We start from the raw sequence: 24,006 nt of genomic DNA, 5'->3' as shown, positions 1-24,006 counted from the left end.
TCACTATAAAGAGCATATTAGATAAACTTGACGTGCTTTTGCCAAACACAAAAACGGTTTGGTCCTAAATTCGATCAGGGCTTCACTGGCGTTTGGAGATCGATCATCAGCCGCTAAAAAAGGTTAGAGTGTGTAATAATAGCCACATAGCAACATATTTAACAAAAACGGGAGGAGGATAAGTATATAAGATCCCCAGAACTAGATATTTAAGGCCTTAGCCTATGCAGAGATGGTGTTCACCATAACCATTTCAGCAACGACCTATTTAAAAATAGGTTACAACAAGGCTTAAATTTTTTAAAGGACGGGGGCGTAAAAAGTATCGCCAAAATGGAATGAGTACGAGTCATTAAAGTGTCTTGAAGTTACACAGTTTTACCATGGCTTTTAACGGTTGAGCACTAATAATTGTTGTGTATCTGGCATCACCTTGCATCCCTTCAGTCAACGCCACCCACATCCACCTCCCCCTTAATATGGCTGCAAATTTATTTTTTACATCAGCTCGGCAAGCATATTTTCAAAAAAGGGCCCTCTCCTCGGATTTGATGAGGCCGAACTTTGCAGTTGTTTTCTTCTAGTAATACGTTTTTGTTCTAGCAATACGTTGTATGCATGACTCCTCTTGCTACTTGTTCGGCTAAATGGAGTCTAAATTAATTAGACACAATATTTTACTAAATATTCGGTAATTTTTAAACTTATTGTGCATTATGTCATCCATTTTTTATGAAAGTGTCGGATTTAGACCCTCTTCATCTTGTACTGAGTTTTATTAAAACAAACCAAATTTTCAAGGCATATATGTGCTCCTGATACTTGGCGATAACAAACAGTGTTCAAGATCAAAAGTCCAAAGAAAAAATATAAAACAGGAGAAAAGTAAACACGGACCTCTAAACAAATTAGAGGTGGGATAGGGTGCCATGGAACAGTGATCACACTCTATATCCTCTGTATCCCCATTTCTGACTCAGGGATGCCAATTTGGGCTCCCTCATATTGGAGGGGGGGGGGTGCTAAACTTTTAAGACGTATAACGGTTCCTGTATACTTTGCTCTCTTTTTCCGATTAAAGGGTGTCAATTTTGTCTCCTTCATATATTAAAATCTTATATTAGGGTTGTCTAACTACAAGATATTGAATTTGAATCTACATTACCTGAGGTTACGTTCTCTAAAGTTAGATCTTTTCTGGGCAAATGGTTTTTAAGATTTTTTTTTTAATTCTAGATATTCCAATGTAAATGTTGTCCCCCTGTCACCCTGTAACCCCATCATACCCAAGGGGATCATGATTTGAAAAAACTTAAATTTCCCCAAACTTTAGGATGTTTTAACGCAAGTTTCAGCGTTCCTGGCTGATTGGTTTTTGAGAGGTAGATTTTTAAATATCTAGTCCAATATTCCTTTGTAAATGCGTGGCTAATTTAGCCATATAGTGAAAATGTATTAAATCTTAGAAAATCTTCCTATTACTCCCACTTATGTGGGGAAAACTGAATGCATGGTTATGATGTCCACAAACCCCTCTACCTAAATTGGAAAATTCATGGCCCCTGGGTCAGGGGTTCAGGTCGTAGGGGGGGGGGGGGGCAATATGGCCATTTAGTGTTAATGCATATAACGTTTAAAAAATCTTCTTCTCTGCAGACACAGAACACAGAATAAAAACTAACTGAATATTTAGAAAAAAAAATGATCCTATCATCTTTAATATTTTTTTTTATGTCACCTGCATGTAAGGCAAGGGTTATGGTTGGGAAAGGGGGTATGCTTTTGTCTTATTATTTTATTCTGTTCAGGAATTTCAATGAAAGAAATGAGTTTATTTTCATGTTTAGAAACGAAAAAAATGAAGCTGCCCATCGAAGTTATCGATAAGATATTGTGAAAGCATTTGAAAAGAGTTCACTGAAGAGGAGTATAACAGTTAATGGAGTTATATTCCCTTGCTTTTTATAAAGGAGTTATCTTCCTTGGCTTGTATATTTGTAGTAATTAATCATTAAATATAGTGTAATTCAGAAGTTGTATGATCAAAATAGTTATGCAAGTATTTTTATTATTTGAAACAAAAACAGCCTTCATTTCTTGGTAAATAAACGAGTAGACTTGTTAATTGTAAAGTAATAAGTAGTATACTAGCAACCTTATTTTAGTTTATCTATGAAAGCATGTAAACATTAAACCTATCATGAAAGTTAACATATATGAGAAAAGAATGGGATCTGTGCACCTTTTCATACACTCTGTTACGATCTCAAAGTTTTGTGCTACGCTATAGGGTTAAGCGTCCTTTTCGAAAGATTTCAGGCAGTGAGGTGGATGTCATTGCAATATAATAATCTTCTACTCCATAATGAAACTCAATTGAATGCATTTATGTGACTCCTCTACTATTTTGTGAATGGGCTATGGTATTCAGGTGACCGTTAAGGCCTATTGGCCTCATGTTATTATATCTAAGTAAACCCCAACATGCTGCACTACTGGTGGGGCAGACTGTGTTAGTTCTGTCCAGTGGTGACCTCATGGACATCGTTCAGGAGTTATCTGGTTTTTCTGCGCTCCTGTTTTTATATTTCATTTTAGGATCCAACACTTTCTGACAAACCGTCATGGTTGTTATTCCAGGACGGCAGATGCCCTTCAAGTTGTTTGCTATCTGCGGATTAAGGCTTACCAGTTGTGTTCATATTTTTATATGGACAGTTAAATTCTAGTACAAGTATGTTCTAAGATTCGCCACCAAGAGGTGTTTATCCGTTCCCAGGGTAAATCTCGTGGTAATAGCCTTCATACCTACATATTTTTTTGTATATAACTGAAGCAGATATGGCCATTATCGCCAATAAACTCATTTCAAATAACATACTTTTGTTTATTATTCTGACACCATATATTATAGTTACATAAGCAGTAATTGGTATTTGTATGCATATCTACTGCAATTAAAATGAAAAAAGGTCATAATTTAATTTTTTTTTAAACATTTAAATCGTACATTAATTCATCTAAAACTATGCACTATATACTTGTATCATTATAAAGCAAACTTTTACATAAAAAAATGTATCAACCATATAAGAGGCATGGTCACGATTTAAGTTAAACACTATTATTCTCTTTCTATTAGTGTTAATGCTTTAGGAATGCATTTCTAATGATCAGATGAAATTTAAGAGTCAGTCAGAGTTATCGGCAAGGTACAAGACTCACAGGTCTTGTAAACAGGGCACGTGTCCTGTTTTTTGTTTACATACATGTAGGTTTACTATAAAAGCTGAATTTTCAATCTTCTTTATCATTTAAAGCATGAATAATCATTTCTTAACATTTAAACCATTATTTTGGGTCAAAAACTGGAATTATAAAAAACAAAACAAAGCAAAGACCTGTTATCTCTGTAACTCGCTTATAACTCAACTAATGATGCTTTAATTTTTGCTGCCTATTAAAAATGCGCGCCTTACTGAAGCATTGTAAACATTATAATTTGGAAGTACATTTTTGACCAAAATCGTGGCCATGCCTCTTAAACGACATTCATCAGCTTAATAACCAAAATATTTCAATAAAAAAAATATATCTTTTAAAATGTAAGAATGTTAACGACAACATTTTATGTTAATTCCCAAACGTGATATGCCATTCCTTTGCTGTAAAGCACAGAAAACAACGAAGCATGAATGAACATCAAAATTACTCGCAAAAATGTCTTATCAAATTTAAACAATAATTGTTTCGGGGTTTTTCCCACCTAAAATATCATCACAGACAAATTCATACACTTATAATTTCCACTTTGAGATTCATATACATTTTCTAAAATGACCTACTAATTTCTTTCAAGTAAAGGAATCAGTTATATTCCAAATTTCATACTCAGATGGTTTTTTTGCGTTATTTTGTCTATCAAGCGGTAATCTAGCTAGATTAAGACGGCAGGTCAATGGCTCAATATCCACAACAGGCGAATGTTGGTTTCGAGTTTCCATGTCATTCGCGGAAAAGGATTTTCCGATCTGCGATACTAAAGTCGGTTTCTTAGATGAACGGACTCTTAGTGATACTGGTCTAAACTTATTTGACTCTTCATTTTCTTCGTTAGTGTTCATTTTATCTAACTTTTCTAGACGCTTCCTTTTTTTCCCCTCTTTTGTCTTACGACGAATGTACGGTTGAAAAGACTGACCCAGAGACCCAGAGGTTTGAACGCCCGTCGTATATATCGAACTTTGTCGAGCTGGGAAAATATTATAGGAAAGAGGATTTGTAAAAGTTTGACTCCTTAATAGGCTTTCCTGACCGCTGGGTTGTAGGCATAGTGTTTGCATTTCGGCAGATTTATCTTTAATACATGTTTTGTCCTCTTGTGTCGCATATTCCATTTGCAAGGAATGTATTTCTAAGACGAATCGCCTTTTTTCTTCTTTGTCCTTGTCATTGGATCATAACCTTTTGAAGTTATTGGTGTCCCTATACATGACAATCTATACTTAAAACAGCAATACCGGAATATATCCTCTATTAAGAGAACAATAGACAATTGTTGTATTCGCCACTGAGGAAACCGTTCTTCTAGCACAAGGGAACATGTCTGTGACATCATTGCAATCAAGGCATTAAGCATGAGTAGATATGTGAAAACTGTAAAGACAATGAAGATTGTAACCGCTACCCACGGAATTCGGGCAGAATATAGTACGCTAATATCGTTGATCCCAATTCCAAGCTTAAACATTGCCATCATCGTACTTCTGTATGAAGTAAAGTCTTCTTCGCCTGTTCCTCGAAAAACGATGTACATCCCAGCGGAGAAAGAAAACAATCCAAATAGAATAACAAGTCCAAATCGGATAAGATCCCCGATGATCACCTGCTTAATTAGTTCTGTGAAGAAGCTAAAATGTTTTATTGGTGACAGAAAGAATATATTTAACCACCAGCCGCAAATTAAAGCAACAATAAGCGGAATATTGTCGTGTTCTTCTATTAAAGACCACACTACATCGAGGATCAGTGTAACAGATAGAATTAGCATTGGAATGATATATTCTAAATTATGCGTGAGGTAAAAAATGATATTTTTCTTTCGGAACTTGGCACTAAGTAAACGAAATCCAAAACAACCATAAAAAAACCACAACAAAATGATATCCATCGAAACCCGTAAACAAAATTTTCAGAAAATAATGAAGCATTATTTCCATTCACACTTTGAATGCCTAATTCAACGTTGTATACGCTATATATAGTAAAAAATATCATAAAAAGATAATGAAGTATCATCAACAACATGAAAACCCACTTATAAATGTCCCATTTCATTTTTATGATATTTTTTACAGGAGTTAACTCAATAATACGATAGGCATCTTTTCTGTCGTAGTCATATCTGAATAGCATTTCTAATACAGAATCAGAACCGGGATTGAAACAGCAAGGGGCACATGGTGTTTCATATATGTGAGGCCTTTTTTTAGGTACTCCTTCAAATTGTGGAGATTTGTTTTCTGGTTTGGAAGCAACTCGTTCGATTCCTTGATCAGAGGTGCGAAAATTGCTAACGGTGTCTATTTCTGTTATGTCGTACTCTTTAACGTCAAACAACCCATCGTTTTCTCTGATAAAGCAGTAAACATTTCTTATGTTAATTATCACTTCAAAAAGCTCAAAAACGCCGTGTTTCGCGGCAAGTTGAAGTGGGGTCATGTTCTCTTCATTTTTTATGAACCAAACAAACGAATGTATATGTCGATATTCATCCTCTTTAGAGTTGTAATCTATCGTTGTGTCAATTTGATATCTGCTTTCCACTTTTTGGTTAAGATATTGCAACATTTGAATAATAGTCATTACTTTTTCTGGGTATATTGCTGCATATTTAACTAAAGAATGAAATACGGTATCACCCTCTTTGTTTTGATCATGCAAATTAGCTCCATATTCTAAGAGAACGTCAACGATCTCAGTATTGCCTGACAGTGCAGCTACTGTTAGAGGAAGTTGTCCCATCATCACAGTGTTCACAAACCGACCTCCTGTCGCCAATGTTTGTAATAATTCAGACATTCTGTTGTTTTTTTTCTGTTGGACAACATCCAACAGTATTTTAGTCAATACAACGTTTCCCTTGGTAATGGATATGTGAAGGGCTGTCTGTCCAAAAAAGTCTTCTTGGTTTTTTACAAAAATTAAATCAGGACATAGTTCTGCGAGCTTTCTTATGTAGTATTCATCATCATGCTTCTTGACTGCTAAATGGAGTAGAGTCTCACTTTGACTTCTATAATGTTCCAACCATTCAAGATTTCCTTTTCTTTCTAGATTCTCAAGCCTGATATTGGCGCTCTCAATATCTCCGTTTTTTATATCTTTTACGAGTGAAAGGAGAAATTCTTTTTTTCCCAACGCTATTAATCAATTGTGTCGTTGACTTTGTAACGTACTTTGTTCGCTCCATGATGAAAAATTTAGCTTGACCTGAAATTGATGGTTTTGTTAAAGCACGGAAAATAGAATTCAGCAGTGTAATAACTTTTTCGATCAAACTATTCTATTGACAAATTAAGACCCATTTTCTGTAAGCACTTAAACTTTTGCGGCACACATAGAAACCGATTTTGCCGAAAATTTTCCAAGATGTAGACCTTATTAAACTTTCTTGAAACCACATATCTTATTGTATATGAAGCGACCATTTTAATCACAATTGACCATTTTACTGCAGTGTTCTTAAAAAAAAATAGCTATTCTTAATGGGCGGTGATATAGCTATTACATGTAGTATTACATACATGGTAGAATATAAAAACTATTTCCGTAATTACAGAAGCCCCTACCTCAGTGCCATAAATGCTTAAACAATATACACATAAACAATCATGTATCATTTTTTAAATTGAAAATTAGTTTTCACATATGCTATGGTTGTATGTACATGTATTCATTCTTAAAATATTATAACTGTTTGTTACATGTACATTTAGGTTGAATGAATATACGCATTCAAGGGGAGGGGGAATCTACAGTCAGTGGTAATTTCTCAATTTTGGCAATAGGGAATAATGTTACTTCCATTTAATTTTCCTGCTATATAATTAAAGAAATAAGAAACATGTTTACCAAACTAATTGTTATATTGTTCGTTTCGGTGGTTTTCTTTTCCAAGCATACTTAAGTTAATGAATAAAAATGCATGTAAGCACTGTATCGATATGTATTTGTTTGAAATTGGTCTGTGTGTACAAGTCTTTATGTCAATACCTGTCACTGGGATACAGGATGGATTGTGAAATGTCATACACATGTCTTTTAACTTTTGATTTTTTCAAAACTTTAAGTTTAATTGACATGATACAGCAAATTTGCAATTACATTCACTGATCAATGGGGAGGTCAAGTGTCAGGGTCACTTTCCCTGTTGTATTTAGAATGACAAAATTCATAAAGAACAAACTAAAAATGACAATGGATCCTCCACAGGAAAACACTTAAAAATCAAGTTTAAAAAGTATTGTGGGGTCCAGAGTATTTTAATAGGTGTTACCTTACTTTACTTTAGATATCTACTGAAATTTATATATCTCTTATCATTATTATAAACCTTTGAAATCAGCATTAATTTTATGACAATTTGGTAATTTCTTAATTGAATGCTTTTATGATACAAACAAATGTGATACAAACACTGTATGTGTAGACAAAATACACAATGATGCATTTTTATTTCAGGAATGAATTCAATATCTATTTGTTATATACGATATAAAATGGTCAGTTTATGCTTCATAAACAGCGAAGCGGTTTATAAAAAAGCGTAAACTGTTTCAAACCATTTTATATCGTACTAAACAAATAGATATTGAATTCATCCTTATAATTGAATTTTTTTACTCTTCATTGTAGATAAAAACGGTCATCTGATCTTTAAAATGTGGTAAAATTGTACAAAATTCAAACGTAACGTCAGGCGTATTGATACGTTTTTTACATTAGTCTTACTTTGACTTTGACTTCTTAATACGATATAAAATAATTCTCTAGCCAATCAGTAAGTGTGTTACAACCAGAATTGGATTATTTAAACTTGATGAAAATATTATATTTTCTGCATATAAATAAATTTTATGCAAACAAAACTATTGTACCAGGTTCTATTCTAATGAGACATTCTGATTCAGCCATCCCTTAATTAGAACACAATTGTAAAATGGTATGGAACAATAAAAGGAATGAAATATAATGCATAAGGAATGTAATACATGTAATAACAAATGACAATGTCTAACCATTATTCAAATATTCAAGCTATTTGAGTGAGTGAATAAGAAGTCCAAGCACTTAAGACTACAACAATAGCGATTCTGACCAACATATATTAATAATACGTAATTTAATTTATGAATAAGAGTACTTTCATCTTTATTTTGCAGCTAAAATAAATGCAAGCATTCATAAACATAGAATATGATATAATCAACAGATTTACAAGTACATATTATCTATACTGATCAGTCCATCCGACCATTCATTTCCCAATCCATCCATCGGTCTTTCTAAAATCATTTTTCCGGAGCATTATACATAGAAATGAACGAAATTGTCTTTAATGTTTCCATTGTAACGATTGTCTATATTTCTTACCTAAAGTCACTAATTAGAGAATAAATAGTACAAACAATCTCAATATATTGCATGCTTAGAACTTTTAATATTTTCTTCAAAAAAGGACATAATTAACAACTATTAAGAGTTTCAACAGTTTGAAAGTTCTGAAATATACATTTTAATTTCCAAGGAAACACCAATTTTGATATAATTTCCCAATCATGTTTTAAATGTTTTTGATAACAAAAGACACAGTCATTTCAGGATTGATGTCGGTTTGCATCAACCTGCCCGCAAGAGTTTACAGGACATCACCAAAAAAGCGTCCTATCTAGGTTCAACACAAAGTTGCTTATATTTTCTAAATCATTAATAAATAGTTGTGATCTAATGTTTATATATTTGATGAAGATTTATAAAAACAAATCTAATGGAAATAAATATTCAAACAAAAAGTGTGGGTATTTTTTTCAGGAAAAATCAAGACATTTTTTCCTAAGAATGATAGGCATGTCTAGACATCCATGGTAACATACTTGCCTAGCAACCAACTATTGATGTTTTTATGTTAGGTATATGATGATCTGCAACATATTAAAATCTGATAAAAATCGGTGATTTTATGTGCCAAACCTCTTAAATTAGCGTTTGTATGCTTACGAGAATGGTATTTAAAAAGACTGTTTTCATTTTTTCTGAATCAAACTGTAAAATTATCAAGTAGGTAGATTAACTAAACCACAGTTAATAAATATGTATTTCATATTTACGAAAAAGAAATTGTATCCCTTACCTCACACTGTCGTCTGCTTTGTACTGTTACGAAATATTTTGCCAACTAGATTTTGGCAATCTCTAAAACACCAAACTAACTTTGAGATTTAGCAGATAAATTTTTGCTTTGCAATTACCTTTTCATAAAGCTACTAATTTGTTTCAACATGCTTTAGCTCTTTAAATTACTTTAAGAGATAATTCGGTTTTAAAATTGTGATTTCTTACCAGCTATATTTCAACAAAAAACATTTCTTATGCACGTTTTGATGGCACATGAAAAAATGAACCGATTTGAGTTTCCATATGAGAACTTTTTTTTTGTCTTTTTTTTTGTAAAAATTTATTTACTTATTTACTTATGATTTGTTGCATTTACTGATTAAATTTGGTATTTAGAATAGAAAAGTGGTTTGCGATATTAGAGAGAGTACGAACGTTCCTCTGAATTTACGTGATCATGAACTGTATACGTTCGTGTTCCACCACTATCGTCGTTTTAGAATTTTCAAATTTTACAAAATTGACTAAAATATACTGGAATTTGAACTTATGATTTACATTTTCGTTGTAAATGCTCTAACCCATTCCACTAAGTAACAAATTGGCAAAGAAAAAAAATCTTAGTTATTCTTGTTTTTATTGTTAGTTTCAATAGGAAGTATGGCGTAAAAAAAAATGGAGGTACCCCCATATCACCTTATTCGGTCTGACTTTACTTTACAGCCCCCCCCCCCCCCAAAAGAAAACAATTATTTGACTTTAGCATTGTAAAAGTCCTTACCATCCAACGGTACACAGGAAACTTTATTCAGCAGTTATTTTTCAAAGTACCGTACTCGAAAACTATACCTCAACGATTATACAAGATCCATTCACGCGTTTTTTAGAAATTGTTACAAAAATCTACAACTCTGAATCGATCTAATCCGACTTAAATACCATCAACCCCGCTATATTCACGAGTGAACCAACCAAAAAAACAAGAGTAGCAAGATTTTATTCCATTCATATTGTTGTATTTTCAGTCAACTAGAGTCTCGGAAGTATTCCGATCAAGAATTTCGAAATGGCCACCGTAAATAGATGCATAGCAACGACCCAAATCTTACGTCATAGTGAAACATTTTGATTTTGATTTCTCGGGACCAGTGAAGTAAGGTCTACCCTCAAGTTAATGCAAGTTTTAAATCAATGCTTTTTAAAGCAATAGACAGTTTCCCGGTATTAAGGTCATGTTTCAAAGCATTATTTGTTTTTTTTAGATGTATTTCAATTGCATATTTATTAAATGAAGGTCGCCATGTTATACGTGTGAAATACAATAGAGTATTTTCAGAAAATCTAGGTTAATCTACAATCAACAATCAATCTACATGGCCAATAGACGGCCAGTTATTCTAAATACTTAAAATTACAGAAAAGTATTTCTTATTACACAATATCTGAGTTTAAACAAATAGTCGGCATTTAAACTACCAAACAAATACGCTCCCTGACATTTCCATATGTTGACAATTTGTTTAATTTTAGAATATGACATTTAGTAATCGCATCTTTACTACTTTTTTTAGCAAATCTGATAAAAACTGTGTTCGATGAAATGTCACAGTATGATCTGTACGATAAACCGTCTACATGTACTTCTTTTTTACCTTCATTTATTAGAACACTGGTTGAGTGTAGCACTAACACTACTTTAAAAAATCACTTTTCAAGAGTGTAACACTAACACATTATAAAAAAAAAACTTTTCAAATGCCTATCGATTTAATGAAACGAAAGTCAATTTGTATATGTAGACCATTATCATGAAGCTGCACAGGAAGTTTGAAATCGATTCGCTATATCATAAGAGAAAATATCCAGGAAGCGTACTTATGACAGAATGACTGACAACACAACAAGTAATATTATAGTCCCTCCAACCCTGTGGCAACGCACTCTGAAAATATTACGCACTTTGAAATTTTTTTTTCAAAGTGCGTTAAATTTTGAACCAAGTTAACCCACTTTTCAAAAAATTTCAGTGCGTTATGATGGTACATCAAAATTTTTTAGTATCGATACTCTTAACGCACTTTGAAAAAATAGGTTTATATCATAAATTCTGGAACTGAATTTCTAATTTGTTGATAGTGAGATGATCTGTTAACGCTCGTGAATCTAATTTACCGTATTTAGAACGGGGATGGGGGTTAGTTTGGTGGTTAACCAAAGACACAGGTCAAATACCAGTGCTCATTTAATTGATTACAAGAAGAAGGTCCACTACCCCTCATTTCATATGATATTCAGCAACTTTGGGTAAACATTTAAGATCGGAAATAAATATACTCTGTATAAGTACATGCAGTGTTATTGAAAAAACGAGCTGACCGAACAATAATTTATCCATTGGTATGTTAAATCTATGTGTTTCAACAGTAACCCTCTTTTCGTAATATAATCAAATAAATCACTTCAATAAAAGAATACTACAATTAACGAACATTAAATTATTATAAACTAAAAACAAGCATTAGGATGTGGGTAAGTTTTCTTGCACTGATCTTGTTGTTTCCGGCTCGTGCACTATGTATCAAACCCTGAAAACTATGTAGGCATAGTGCATGCACAACACAACACTATTATATAAATATATCACAATATATAAATAGATTACTGAATTTGGCAACGATTCACACACGCACGCACCCACGCACCCACCCATACACTTGTTTTTTCAGTTTACACACATATCATATTAAGGTAGTTCAATGCGGTGGAAAAGTTTTGATAGATAGAATGATGCATAAGAAGTATAGATGTATATTTTGCGAAAAAAATATGCAATTTTGAATGAAATATTGATTTTCAAAAATTTGATTAGGCAAATGAGAACAAAAGCCTTCTGATCTGCAGTCGGTAAACATACCTTGCCCAATACTTTAACTACTGAGCTAAGTTGATAAACAAACAAAACAATTGTTACAATCACTTTACCTAACAATTTAAATCGCAGTCTTGTGACGTGGTGTCTTAAAAAGTATAAGTCTTGATTTAGTAATTTACAATAAGGAAATACTCTTGTTTAAAAAAGTAATAGTGGTGGTTAATCATGTACCTTATTTAAAATAAATCTAAATTAAAGATAACATGAAACGATTTTAACACTATGATTATGAAAAAGCGATGTGAAAATTCAGCATCTGAAAAGGGTCACCTGATCATCGTTCTTGATTTTGTGGGTTTATGATGACACACAGATCCACTGATTTAAACAATACATTAGAACAAGTGTAATTCTACGGCATTTTTTGTAGAGCAGTTGCTTCTTGTCAATGTGAATATATCTTTGTTTTAAGATGAGTTATCTGCTTTTGTTTTCTCAGTTCCAACTAGTAATAAAGAACACCCGAGTACGTGTGATCATTACATACATGTACTGCAGTGAAGATTTATAAAAGAAACTGTATCACCAATTATCAAAAAGTCACTCCAACTAAATAGTTTGAAAGCAGAACGCTTCTTTGTTCGATACTTATTTGATTCTGCTATATTGTTATTATGACTTCTTCCCCATAATCATCTACATATAAACAGAACATCGTTTCATATGACAATTAATTTATTTTCAACAATTTGTACACTCTATTAACGCCACAGTGTAATTATGTGAATTCTAGCATATTGTTTTTACCTGGATTATTTTATCATAAAAGAGATGATACAAGGTTTCATGAAAAATTCTTAAGATCTTTTTTTTTGTTTTACTTTTTTGTTCATAGAAAAATTAATGCCGGAAAAAATCTAAATTTAAGTCCCTTCCACAATTGGCGCACGAGCACTTTGCAACACTTTGCGATCGGCATTTTTTGGCTTCACGCGAGCAATCGCATACGTTGCAAGATCTCTCGCTTTCATTGCATGCGTTTTTAGCTCACCTGAGCTGAAAGCTCAGTTGAGCTATTTTTATCACATTTTGTCCGTCTGTCCGTCTGTCCGTCTGTCTGTCTGTCTGTAAACTCTCCCATTTTCAACATCTACTCAAGAACCACTTGGCCAATTTCAACCAAACTGGGTACAAAGCATCATTAGGCTAAGGACTAAGGAAATTTAAAGTTGTGAAAATTAAGAACCACGTCCTTTTACAAGGGGAGATAATTAGGAATTATTAAAAATTTTCGAGAATTTTTGAAAATCTTCTTCTCAAGAACCATGAGGCAAAGAAAGCTAAAACTTGTGAGGAAGCATCCTCAGGTAGTGCAAATTCAAAGTAGTGAAAATCATGACCCCCCGATGGTAGGGTGGGGCCTCAATGGGGGATCGAATTTTTACATAGAAATATATAGAGTTAATCTTTAAAAATCTTCTTCTCAGAAACCGTTAAACCAGGAAAGCTGAAACTTATGTGGAAGCATCCTCGGGTAGTTTAGATTCAAAGTTGTGAAAATATTGACCCCCAATGGTAGGGTGGGGCCAAAATGGGGGTCGAATTTTACATAGAAAAATATAGAGTAAATCTTTAAAAATCTACTACTCAATAACCATTCGGCCAGGAAAGCTTAATGCGGAAGCGTTCTCAGGTAGTGTAGATTCAAAGTTTTGAAAGTCATGACCTTCGGGGGTAGGGTGGGGCCACAATGAGGGTCGAATTTTTACATAGGAATATATAGAGTATATCTTTAAAATTTTCTTCTCAAGAAACATTTGGCCAGGAAAGCTGAAACTTCTATGGAAGCAGTCCAAATAGTGTAGATTCAAATTTGTGAGAATCATGACCCCTAGGGGTAGGATGGAGCCACAAATGGGGTCGAGGTTTTACATTGGAATATATAGAGTAAAGCTTTAAAAATCTTCTACTCATAAATCATTTGGCCAGGAAAGCTGAAATTTGTATGGAAGCATCCTCAGGTAGTGTAAATTCAAAGTTGTGAAAATCATGACCCCTGGGGTTATGGTGTGGCCACAAAATCTTCTCTTCTCAGAAACTGTTAAGCCAGGAAAATTGAAACTTATGTTGAAGCATCCTCAGGTAGTGTAGATTCAAAGTTGTGAAAATCATGACCCCCAGGGGTAGGGTGGGGCCACAATGGGGGTCGAATTTTAACATACGAGTATATTGAGTAAATCTCTAAAAATCTTCTTCTTAAGAACCATTTGGCCAGGAAAGCTAAACCTTATGTACAAGAATTCTCAGGTAGAAAAGCATGATCCCCGGGGGTAGGATGGGGCCACAATGGGGGTCGACTTTTTACATAGGAATATATATAGTAAATCTTTAAAATACTTTAATTTAAAAAAAAAAATTTGCGTAGTAGCTTTAGTGAAAGCAATTTCAGATATTGCAGATTTAAATTTGTTCAAGTCAAAATATTTAGGAGTAGGATGGGGCCACATTGGGGATCTAGTTGTACATAGGAAAAACATTTTAATTATTCACAAAAACTGAAATGTTTTTATACAATGTATACACTTTTACTTATATGCAAGCATTTTTACATATTGCTGATTCTTTAGAATTGTTTAAACTTTGGCCCCTGGACCATTATTGGGCCTCACAAGGAGTTCAGAGTTTAACGTAGGTTTATTTCCTGTATATAAGCAATTGTTTAGGGTCTTTTGAGAACTGCAATGCTGAATGTGATATGACTATAAAACAATCAGGTTAGAAAAGGGACTTGATTATAAATATAAGAATATTCAGTGGGAAACTGATTTTTTAATACAGGATCTACATGTATTATACCACATTGTCCAGATATTTTGTATTATGACTCAATGAAACTGATTTTGTCATGCCTATTGTTGCGCAGGTGAGCGATGTGGTCTATGGGCCTCTTGTTGTGGTTGCATCAAGTCTCCTCAAAATACTGGACATGCACACTTTTCAGACGCGACTGAATTCGATCTAAATTTCTGCAATGTAACGCACGGACATAACTACGAACGTTTTACAACGTTTTGTTTTATAACGTTTTGTGTACTCGCAAGAGCGATGCATGACTTCTAAAGATCGTAAGATAAATTGCAGCTGTTTAAATGCGTCTGTTGTGCAACCATGAGACTGTTGCTCAACGTGTCTCGTGTAATCTTGCAACATTTTACGGTCATTGCAAGATTTATCGGTTTCAGTTTCCATGCTTTGCCACTAGTAGATACTGGATACATGGTTACATTTATACTTTCCTTCCGTGACATTTTCGCTTCTACTTACGGTTTTGGCTCGTATTGAATTTGCCCCGACAATGTTTTGGTAAAAGAGAAATAATATGAGACATTGGAATTCGCCAGGTCTTAATCTGATAACAGATTTAAAAAAACCGAAATGAGCGAAAATAAAACGGGGGCGAATAGTTTCCTTATTCAGTATACACTGTATAAACATATCAATTTCAGACCACAATTGTCCTTTATTTTGGCTTTTGCGGGTGGTAAATATACCTCGTCTGACTCACAAGAGCATTCGTTCTATAAAACGCAAGATCAGACGAGCGCTGCTCGTCCTATTGCATTGTCGCACGTTCAATTATCTTACAACACTTGCTTTAACGGTACAACAGTCGCATATAGACGCAAGATAAATTGCAAGACTCAGTGCATTGACATCGCACAACAGTCGCTCTGAATCGTGCGAGTTTCGAACGAGTACTTTTTCATATGGGATTATTTTGGCAACACTTTACGAACAATATCTATTTTTTCGATCGATTTTTCGATTCTGTTGCTTCTGCTCGTGCGGCAATTGGAAAAGGGGCTTAAAAGAGACTTCATCGAACCACTTAAACACATGCAGCGAATGCGAGAGCTCGTGCAACGTATGTGAGAACTGGCGCGAAGCTAAAACAATTCCAATCGCAAAGTGTTGTAAAGTGCTCTTGCACCAATTGCACCAAATGAAATTTTTGAAGGTCAGTGGACACTTGTGATTTTGAAGTTTAAATGCCGACTATGTTTCTTTTTAGATGTTTTTGAAAGATAGCTTTGAAAAAAAAAGCTGTTATCTGTATTAAGTATTCAATGTCACCTGACGTACTAAGACCAAATATCGGGGATTGATCTAGATTTTCGGAAAACACAATAGAACGCATTCACCTACATAGCATGGTGACCTTCAATTGATATATATGCAATTGAAATGGGCACGGTAAACTAATTATGCAGTGCCTTTTGAGAAGAAATCAATATGTTCATGAAACACTTTAAAAACGAAAAATACGAATTCAAATAGTCCTTTTTGTGCTTAATTTTGTTATACGTTTCCAAGTTAGGTATTTACTACAAAATACAAGTCTATTAAAATATATTTTCGAATTAACACTCTTACAATTTACTTATCATTTTCTAATTAAGTGTACTCACTGCACACTGGAAGCATTAAATGCAAAATTTCAATCAGATTTGAATTTTGTGTTTCCATTGTCTGTCTACACTTTATTGTACACATCAAGATGGTTTTTCACAATTTTTGCAGCATGCATGATTACTGACCCTTTATAGTGAATCTCATGCAATATTTACATTTTTTCACACCGTTTTATTTAATGTAGCATGGTGCACACATAAGTTAAACGCCCACCATTATCAATCTTTTTTGTTGATATCTGAATAAATATTGTTGAATAAATTTTAGTACTTTGCTGTATAATTCTTATTGTAAGTATCAGGAACAAAGATATATCACCAAAAACTAACATTTAAACGATTTAAACTCATGAGGAACTTCTCCTAACCTAGAAAATTAGGTTTTTGATGGCCTTCTCCCGTCATCGCAGAAATTTACCGTGTATAACTTTTATCACCAGCCTAAATTTCAGCTTCTTAGCGAATAAATGGCATGTAAGATACATGTATAAATACCTTAATAATTTCTGTGTCAGCTCCAAATGGTTTGCTTTGAAAGAACTGTTGGGTAAATGTTGAAAATGTGTTTTTGTAATCTATTTTATACACCATTTAATAGCAGTATAGTGTTCGTTTAGCATCAATATAAAACAAGCATTCTGAGAGTATTGCATAAGCAATACACGTCCCCTACCGGTTTGTGGAAATTGTGAAAACAATGCACTGAACTATTATGCAGAATACCGAACCCGAACATTAAAGAATTGGAATATAAAAAATTAATTTTCTCGAAAATATGTAAACCAGACGCTACAAAAGTGTAAACTTGATCTGTAGTTTGACATTTTGAAGCTGTTCAGCAAATTTCATATTATTCCTCAAACGCACTAATAATTAACGTTGCAGATCTATAAACGAAGTGAGTGCAGCGTGTACACTTCTGATTATACTTCACTGGAAACTTGTTGCATAAAGAAGTTAATTTCGAAATCATGCAATCGCCTATCATTTTATGTTATCACTATATGATTACAAAATCACAGCTAGTGGTATTCATGTCACATTTCGTCATCAAGTATTAAACAACAAATAAAAGATAACTTCTAAACAAAATTAAACTTTTAAAACAACACAAAAAGTTGGAATGAATATTCAAAGAACATTTATTGTTTTTCGATTCAGTTACGCCAATGTTTGAAGTTGTTAAAAGTAAAGTTCTTTTCTTTACCGTGTGACGAAGTAGATAATAGTCGGTCGGTCTGTCCGTCTGTCACGTTTTACTCTCTCAAACTGCTCTTAAATCTTATAAACCAGCAAACTGAACTCTTGGAGTTTGATTTTAGGTGTCTTGTTGTTTTGTAATTAGGTTTCAAAAATTCTCTACTCATCCTGGGGGTCAATTAATTGGTAAAAAAAAAGTTTTTGTAAAAAAAAAAGTTTTTTCACAAAAACCTTGAACTCCTTTAGCATTATTATACTTTCATGTTAAATAATGAAATCTGATTGGTTTAGACGCAGTTGGTAATCCGTTCTATTAGCCTCAGCGTTAGCAACACACTTAGCAACGGGTAACACAACGAATTGTTACATGCGCGTAAACTATGCGCGTACGGTTCGCCGTAGAATTCACTTCTATGCCTAATCATTATATACACCATATAAAATGTAATGTCCGCCATAATGTATACATATGAACTTCCAGACTCCTGTAACTTACTCAAGTTAAAAGCACTGAAAGCATCTTGGTTTAATAGATTATCAGAGTCATGTTTAATTAATGAGGTCATTAATGCTTATTTGAAAAGGGTCAACCTTAATTTAAATTATATATTATCAACGACTGAGAGAAATATAGAAGATTTTACAGTTATTAATCATATTCCTAAATTGTATCAAGAAATATTTTGTTGTTTTAATGGTTGTAAAAAACAAAATAACATTCTTAACATGTCAAACGTAACATTTGTACAGCAACCCCCATGGAACAACGAACTGTTTAAGTATAAAGGCAAAACGTTGTGTTTTTTAAGATGGATAAAAAGTGGTATATCATATGTAAAAGATCTTTTTCAAGAAAGATGGCAAAATGAAAACACTAATTTAATTATCTGATATTTTGTTGAAAAAATGTAATTGGCTATGTGAATATAATATTTTACGAAACGTAATAAGACAACAATGTGTGAATTTTGATATGACAAAACAGGTAATGTTGAGAAAAGGTATACATTTCATTTAGGATGGCATACAATAACAGACAAAAAATGTACATTCTTTTATGAAAATTTGTTGACTACTAAGTTCCAAAAATCCATTTATAAATCCTATTATAAGAACATATTTAACGTTCAAAAAGAAAACTGGAAAAAAATATACATTAATAAAATTAAAAACATATAGGAAAAGAACATATGTGAATTTAATTACAAATTATTGAATAATATATTAATTAAGGTATACGTTTACTCAGAATGAAAAAAAAATTCCACTGATGATAATGAAAAACCATCTATTGTGTGTTGAAGACCTATCATGGTAGTGCTATTTTTCACTTTCAAAAAAGTAGGTCAATGACCTACTTTTTGAGATAATGGCCATTGCATATTTTTTGAAAATTTAAAAAAAGTCCCTAAAAATTTTACACTATGATTGAAATTTTCTTAATTGTGAAAATAATACAAATTGCTAAACTCTTTTAAAAATGAAATACAGTTTATGAATGGCAGTGACACGAAACAAACACAAAGCATTAAGTTTAAATTCACAATTTTTATGAATATTCCAGTCCGAATTTCCTCTATCATTTTTCAAATTCCTACCCTTTTTTGATTCAATTTTACAAAAAATTGAATGATGATAATACTAAAACATTTATAGCATTAAAATAGGGATATTGACCTTACTCTGCAGGCATAAAAGTTATATGAGGTCAATGATCAAAATTTTGAGATATGGTGTCTTTTATCGTTTTTAAGCATTTTTCAATATTTTTGTAGTGGGTGCCATTCGAATATCTAAACGAAAAATTGAGATAAAAACAACATAAAATATGCAAAATTATGTTGACTTACAAATAAAATCTTAACTTTGAATATTACAGTCCTACCAAAAAAATTTCAGTGAAAAACAAAATCGGAAAATTTTAGTCCGAATTTCCTCTGTTTTGCTAAAATTCCAACTTTGTTTGAGCCTAATTCCATAATATAGTAAAAATATCGAATGGTTTGTCAATAATAATTCATTTCATAAATTATTTTAGTGTTTAGAACAAATATTACTCATGACATTGAACTTTATAACAATCCGAATTTGAGAACTCAAACCCTGAGTAAACAACGTCCTTAAGTTGCAATTTATTTTTACATCAATGTAAGTTAAGACCAAGCAGATGTTGTGATTATTGTCGAGACACAACAGAGAACGTTGAACATCTTATTTTTGAATGTGACAATGTCAAAGAAATATGGTCAAAACTGTGTACGACTTTGCATTTAGATATTATGTGGAAAAATGTAATCATAGGCTTCTATTATGAAAATAACCTCAAGGTACAATTTTTGAATAATATTATATCTTATGTTGCTTATAGAGTTTACAAATTTAAAATGTTATGTAGATTTGAAGAAAAAAATGAAACCTCTCAAAGTCTAAACGAATATGTAAAGAATTACTTAATAAGAGATATGAATTACATTACAATGAACTTAAAATCATCGAAATATTCATCAAAACTTAAAACATTAATAAATATATTGTGCTAACTATTGTATACCCTAGACACTTAGGGTCTGCCCTAGTGTATATGTGCTACACCCGGGGACCATGTGATGAACTGTATGTAGATGTGTTTGTCCTCCGGGTTAGCCAGGGTATTACATGTATATTTACTTAATATATTTCTACCTTTTACTAAGATAGCTTACTATGTACCAGTTTTTTCATATTTTTGTACACAATTTTTTTGTGTGTGCACATGTATATTAGACGCAAATATTGTGAGCCATAGTTATGCATATCTTTAGATTATCGACGTACATGTATCTCTAAATACATATTACATAAACAATTATATACCAAAATTAAAAACATCATTTCTATGTATAAATATTTATATATATAAACATGTATTAATATACATGTTTAAAGACAAATAGTTAGATACTTTTAAATGTCTTCTCAATGAAAACTTGTACATTATTTGTAGCATTAATATGAAAAATTAAGGAATTATACAAGATGTATGTACGCTAATAATTGAAATTTTTGAAGTTTTTGTATATTTGTTTACTCTTCTGAATAATGTTGATAATAATAATAATATAAAATAAACATTAAAGTATAACAAAGTCAAATGTAATACATTAACGGTATTCAGTTTCATAAAATGTATCAAAACAATTTCTTAAAATTTTTTAATGCACTTTATTTTACTTGATTGCACCAAAACATGCGCAATGAAATTCAAAGTCGGCCGTCGGAAGTTCAATTTGAATTAATCAATTTTAATATAATTTTGATGCATGTAATATTGAAATGAATTTAAATTTCAAAACTACATGCACTTAAATATAAAAATATATTTCATTTGTTTTTAATTGATAAAATCAGCAAAAAAAAATGATTTTAAGTTTTAACTTGTAAAATTGATTATATTCCCCCTTTTGAATATGAATACAATAACAAAGAAGATGTAATATAATAAATTTGATAATATGAAATACATATATCAATGAAATTGAACAATCGATGTGTAATATGATAATCAACATACGAAGTTTTTGCCCACCCCAACAAGAAACTGTCGCGCTGTTAGTACATGTAAAACGATAATAATGTACATTACTAGATATTGAACGTACTTGTACACAAAAATGGCCACGTCTCATACAATCTTCGCTAGCCAAGGGTTTTCGGACCACTTTGCTCCCCATAAACCCTTGGCGGATTTCATTACGAAAACTCGGTGATGTGGTGGCGCTATTTAGCAAGCAACTTGAGTTGCACCCCTTGAATATTTACATTTTAATCGAATTTAACAACGGGTTATATATACATCATGGCATTAATACAACTTGAAAACATGTTGACTACCGAATATCGGAACATAATTAACGATGTTTTTACATACAAATTAAGTTATAACGTAGGGAAAGCACGGAATGTTTTATCCATAGTGTTTTGTAAGGACCTGTACCGGGAGTGAAGAAGTCGCCTATTTATATGAAATCTTTCATGCCATAAAACCAGGTGTCGTTGTCGTACGAAAGCCCAATGAGCTCATTTTCGTTGGTAAAAAAAAATATTTTTTTCGCGAATAAACGCGAAACTTTCGCGATATAACGCGTAACTTTTGCGAATAAACGCGACACATTCGCGAATAAAGGGTTTATGAGGAGTAAAGTGGACCGAAAACCCTTGACTAGCGAAGATGGTCTCATACGATAACAATCAACCATCATCATGCTTTGAGTTCAAATGATTATTATGCCTCAACAGAAAAATGCCTTCGGGGGCGTCCTAACTTATCAACAAACAGGCCTAGACATATTGCAGTTTCTATCCAAAATTATCTACCAATTTAGTGAACAAGATTGATGTTAAATACCAGGGACACGTGTTCAAGAATTTGAATAAATAAAACATCATTTAAAAAGGGACGAACAATATCCCGTATGAATTTTTTGCTGACCACAGTTTAGCTGACTGGTGTGGGTGGCTAGACGATTTGAGGTTGAACTGGCTGCGGGGGTTTGTAGGCGCATTCCGCCAGAGTGCTGAACTGTAAGCAATGACACGTCATATATGCTGTCGAGTAGGTGTCGCCATGTTTAATAATGGTTCCATCTGGAGCCTTGCAATTTCGACCTACAATTCATTATGGGTTCATTATAGATGATTTTAGAACTGCTGGTAGTTTTAACATTTGAATTTAATTTTGATCAAGTTTTGTACATTTTATATCCAATTATGAGCACAACCCCAATTAATGACAAAACATAAAAAAACAAGAAATTATATTGAGCAATTGTTACCGTTAGGACACACAGGACAGCATTGGTTAGGTTCGTGGACGGCATCGACACAACCGACGGAAAAGCAGTCTACAATGGCGCAATAGGCTTGTCCACAGGACGAACACTGGCAGATCTCACATGGAGAGGGATCGAAGGACCCGACCGGGTAGACATTACCGTGGTAGCCTGAAGATGTGACAAGGTCCTGACCACTGACCGTCAGAAAAATTGTGGCTGTAAGACAAAGGCTGTGTATTGTTAGAGACATGTGTCTTGTTTGTGTGTCAAGGGTCGGTGGAAGGAATGGAGTGCTTATCTATCGTTATAGTCCCACTAAGATGTTGTATAGATATGCACTTATTGCAATACAAGCAAATGTATGGTTCTGATTATAGTTCTACTTGGCAGATTTTAGATTTATTCCAAATTTGGTGTGGATCAGTTTTGAGGTTAAGAGCACTTGCCATATTCAGGCTTTACTTATCTCCTTTAGAAAAAGAGTTCCATTTCTATAAAAAAATATAGACAAATATCCAAAATTCAACGCTTAAATATTTGAAATTTGTTCCTTGCTATATACATGTAATAGGTCATTGCTAAAGATCTCATATCAAAATTTCTAAAGTAGATCTGATGAGAACTTTGTTCATGAATATGCTATTTCTTTTTCTTTGCAGAAATGTTCACGCATATAAAAATATACATTTGATATGAACGTATAGCATCAGATCAATTAAACAAACCCATTACCATACAGTTTGAGGGTTTGTTTTGAGTTTTACTGATAAATTCAATATACAGGTATACAGTCATGGTTTTCTAAATTGCAATTTACGGCGCACAAAAAATTGCGCTAGTTTTGGACTGATTATTCTCATTTCCAAACACTTACTGTACAAATAATTCCTGGGACATTTTACTACAGATATCGTCACTTTACTTGCCTCTGATGCTCTTTAAACACCATCACCAGTCCCGTAAAGTGAAGTGGAGCAGTTTGTTTACACGTGAAAATGGCGACTCTCGATCTCGACGTAAATTAACATACTTCATTTTCCGAGGTTGATTAGCATGTTTAAGAGAAAGTCTGAGGTAAGTAAAGTGATGATATCAGTAGTAAACTGCCTGAAAAATTTAATGGTTCTAAATGTTTTCACAAAATTTGTATGGAAATAAGGTTAATCAGTACAAATCTAGTGCAATTTTTTGTGCGCCGTAAATTGCAGATTTTTACTATGGGAGGCACTGTAGCTCCCAGGTCGTCCATCCGAAT

At 32.9% G+C, this 24,006-nt stretch overlaps 2 protein-coding genes across 2 annotated transcripts; both read right to left on the bottom strand.

Moving 5' to 3' along the window:
• Positions 1-3,633: 3,633 nt before the first annotated feature.
• Positions 3,634-6,472, bottom strand: LOC128155961 (transient receptor potential cation channel subfamily V member 2-like). The gene is given in 5 exon segments (XM_052817888.1): positions 3,634-3,665; positions 4,316-4,435; positions 4,438-4,827; positions 5,223-6,402; positions 6,404-6,472. Coding segments are annotated over 5 exon segments (1,791 nt in total).
• Positions 6,473-22,435: 15,963 nt separating this feature from the next.
• LOC128192572 (von Willebrand factor C domain-containing protein 2-like) lies at positions 22,436-23,001 on the bottom strand. Its single transcript, XM_052865356.1, has 2 exons — positions 22,752-23,001; positions 22,436-22,584 (listed from the first exon to the last, which is right to left on the bottom strand). The coding sequence occupies exons 1-2, from the start codon at positions 22,999-23,001 to the stop codon at positions 22,436-22,438; spliced, it is 399 nt and encodes a 132-aa protein (XP_052721316.1).
• Positions 23,002-24,006: the final 1,005 nt, after the last annotated feature.

Source organism: Crassostrea angulata, chromosome 7 (assembly GCF_025612915.1).
Source record: "Crassostrea angulata isolate pt1a10 chromosome 7, ASM2561291v2, whole genome shotgun sequence".
Taxonomy (NCBI): Eukaryota; Metazoa; Mollusca; class Bivalvia; order Ostreida; family Ostreidae; genus Magallana; species Magallana angulata.
The sequence above is the reverse complement of the archived record's forward strand: the minus strand, read 5'-3'. Positions and strand labels throughout refer to the sequence as shown.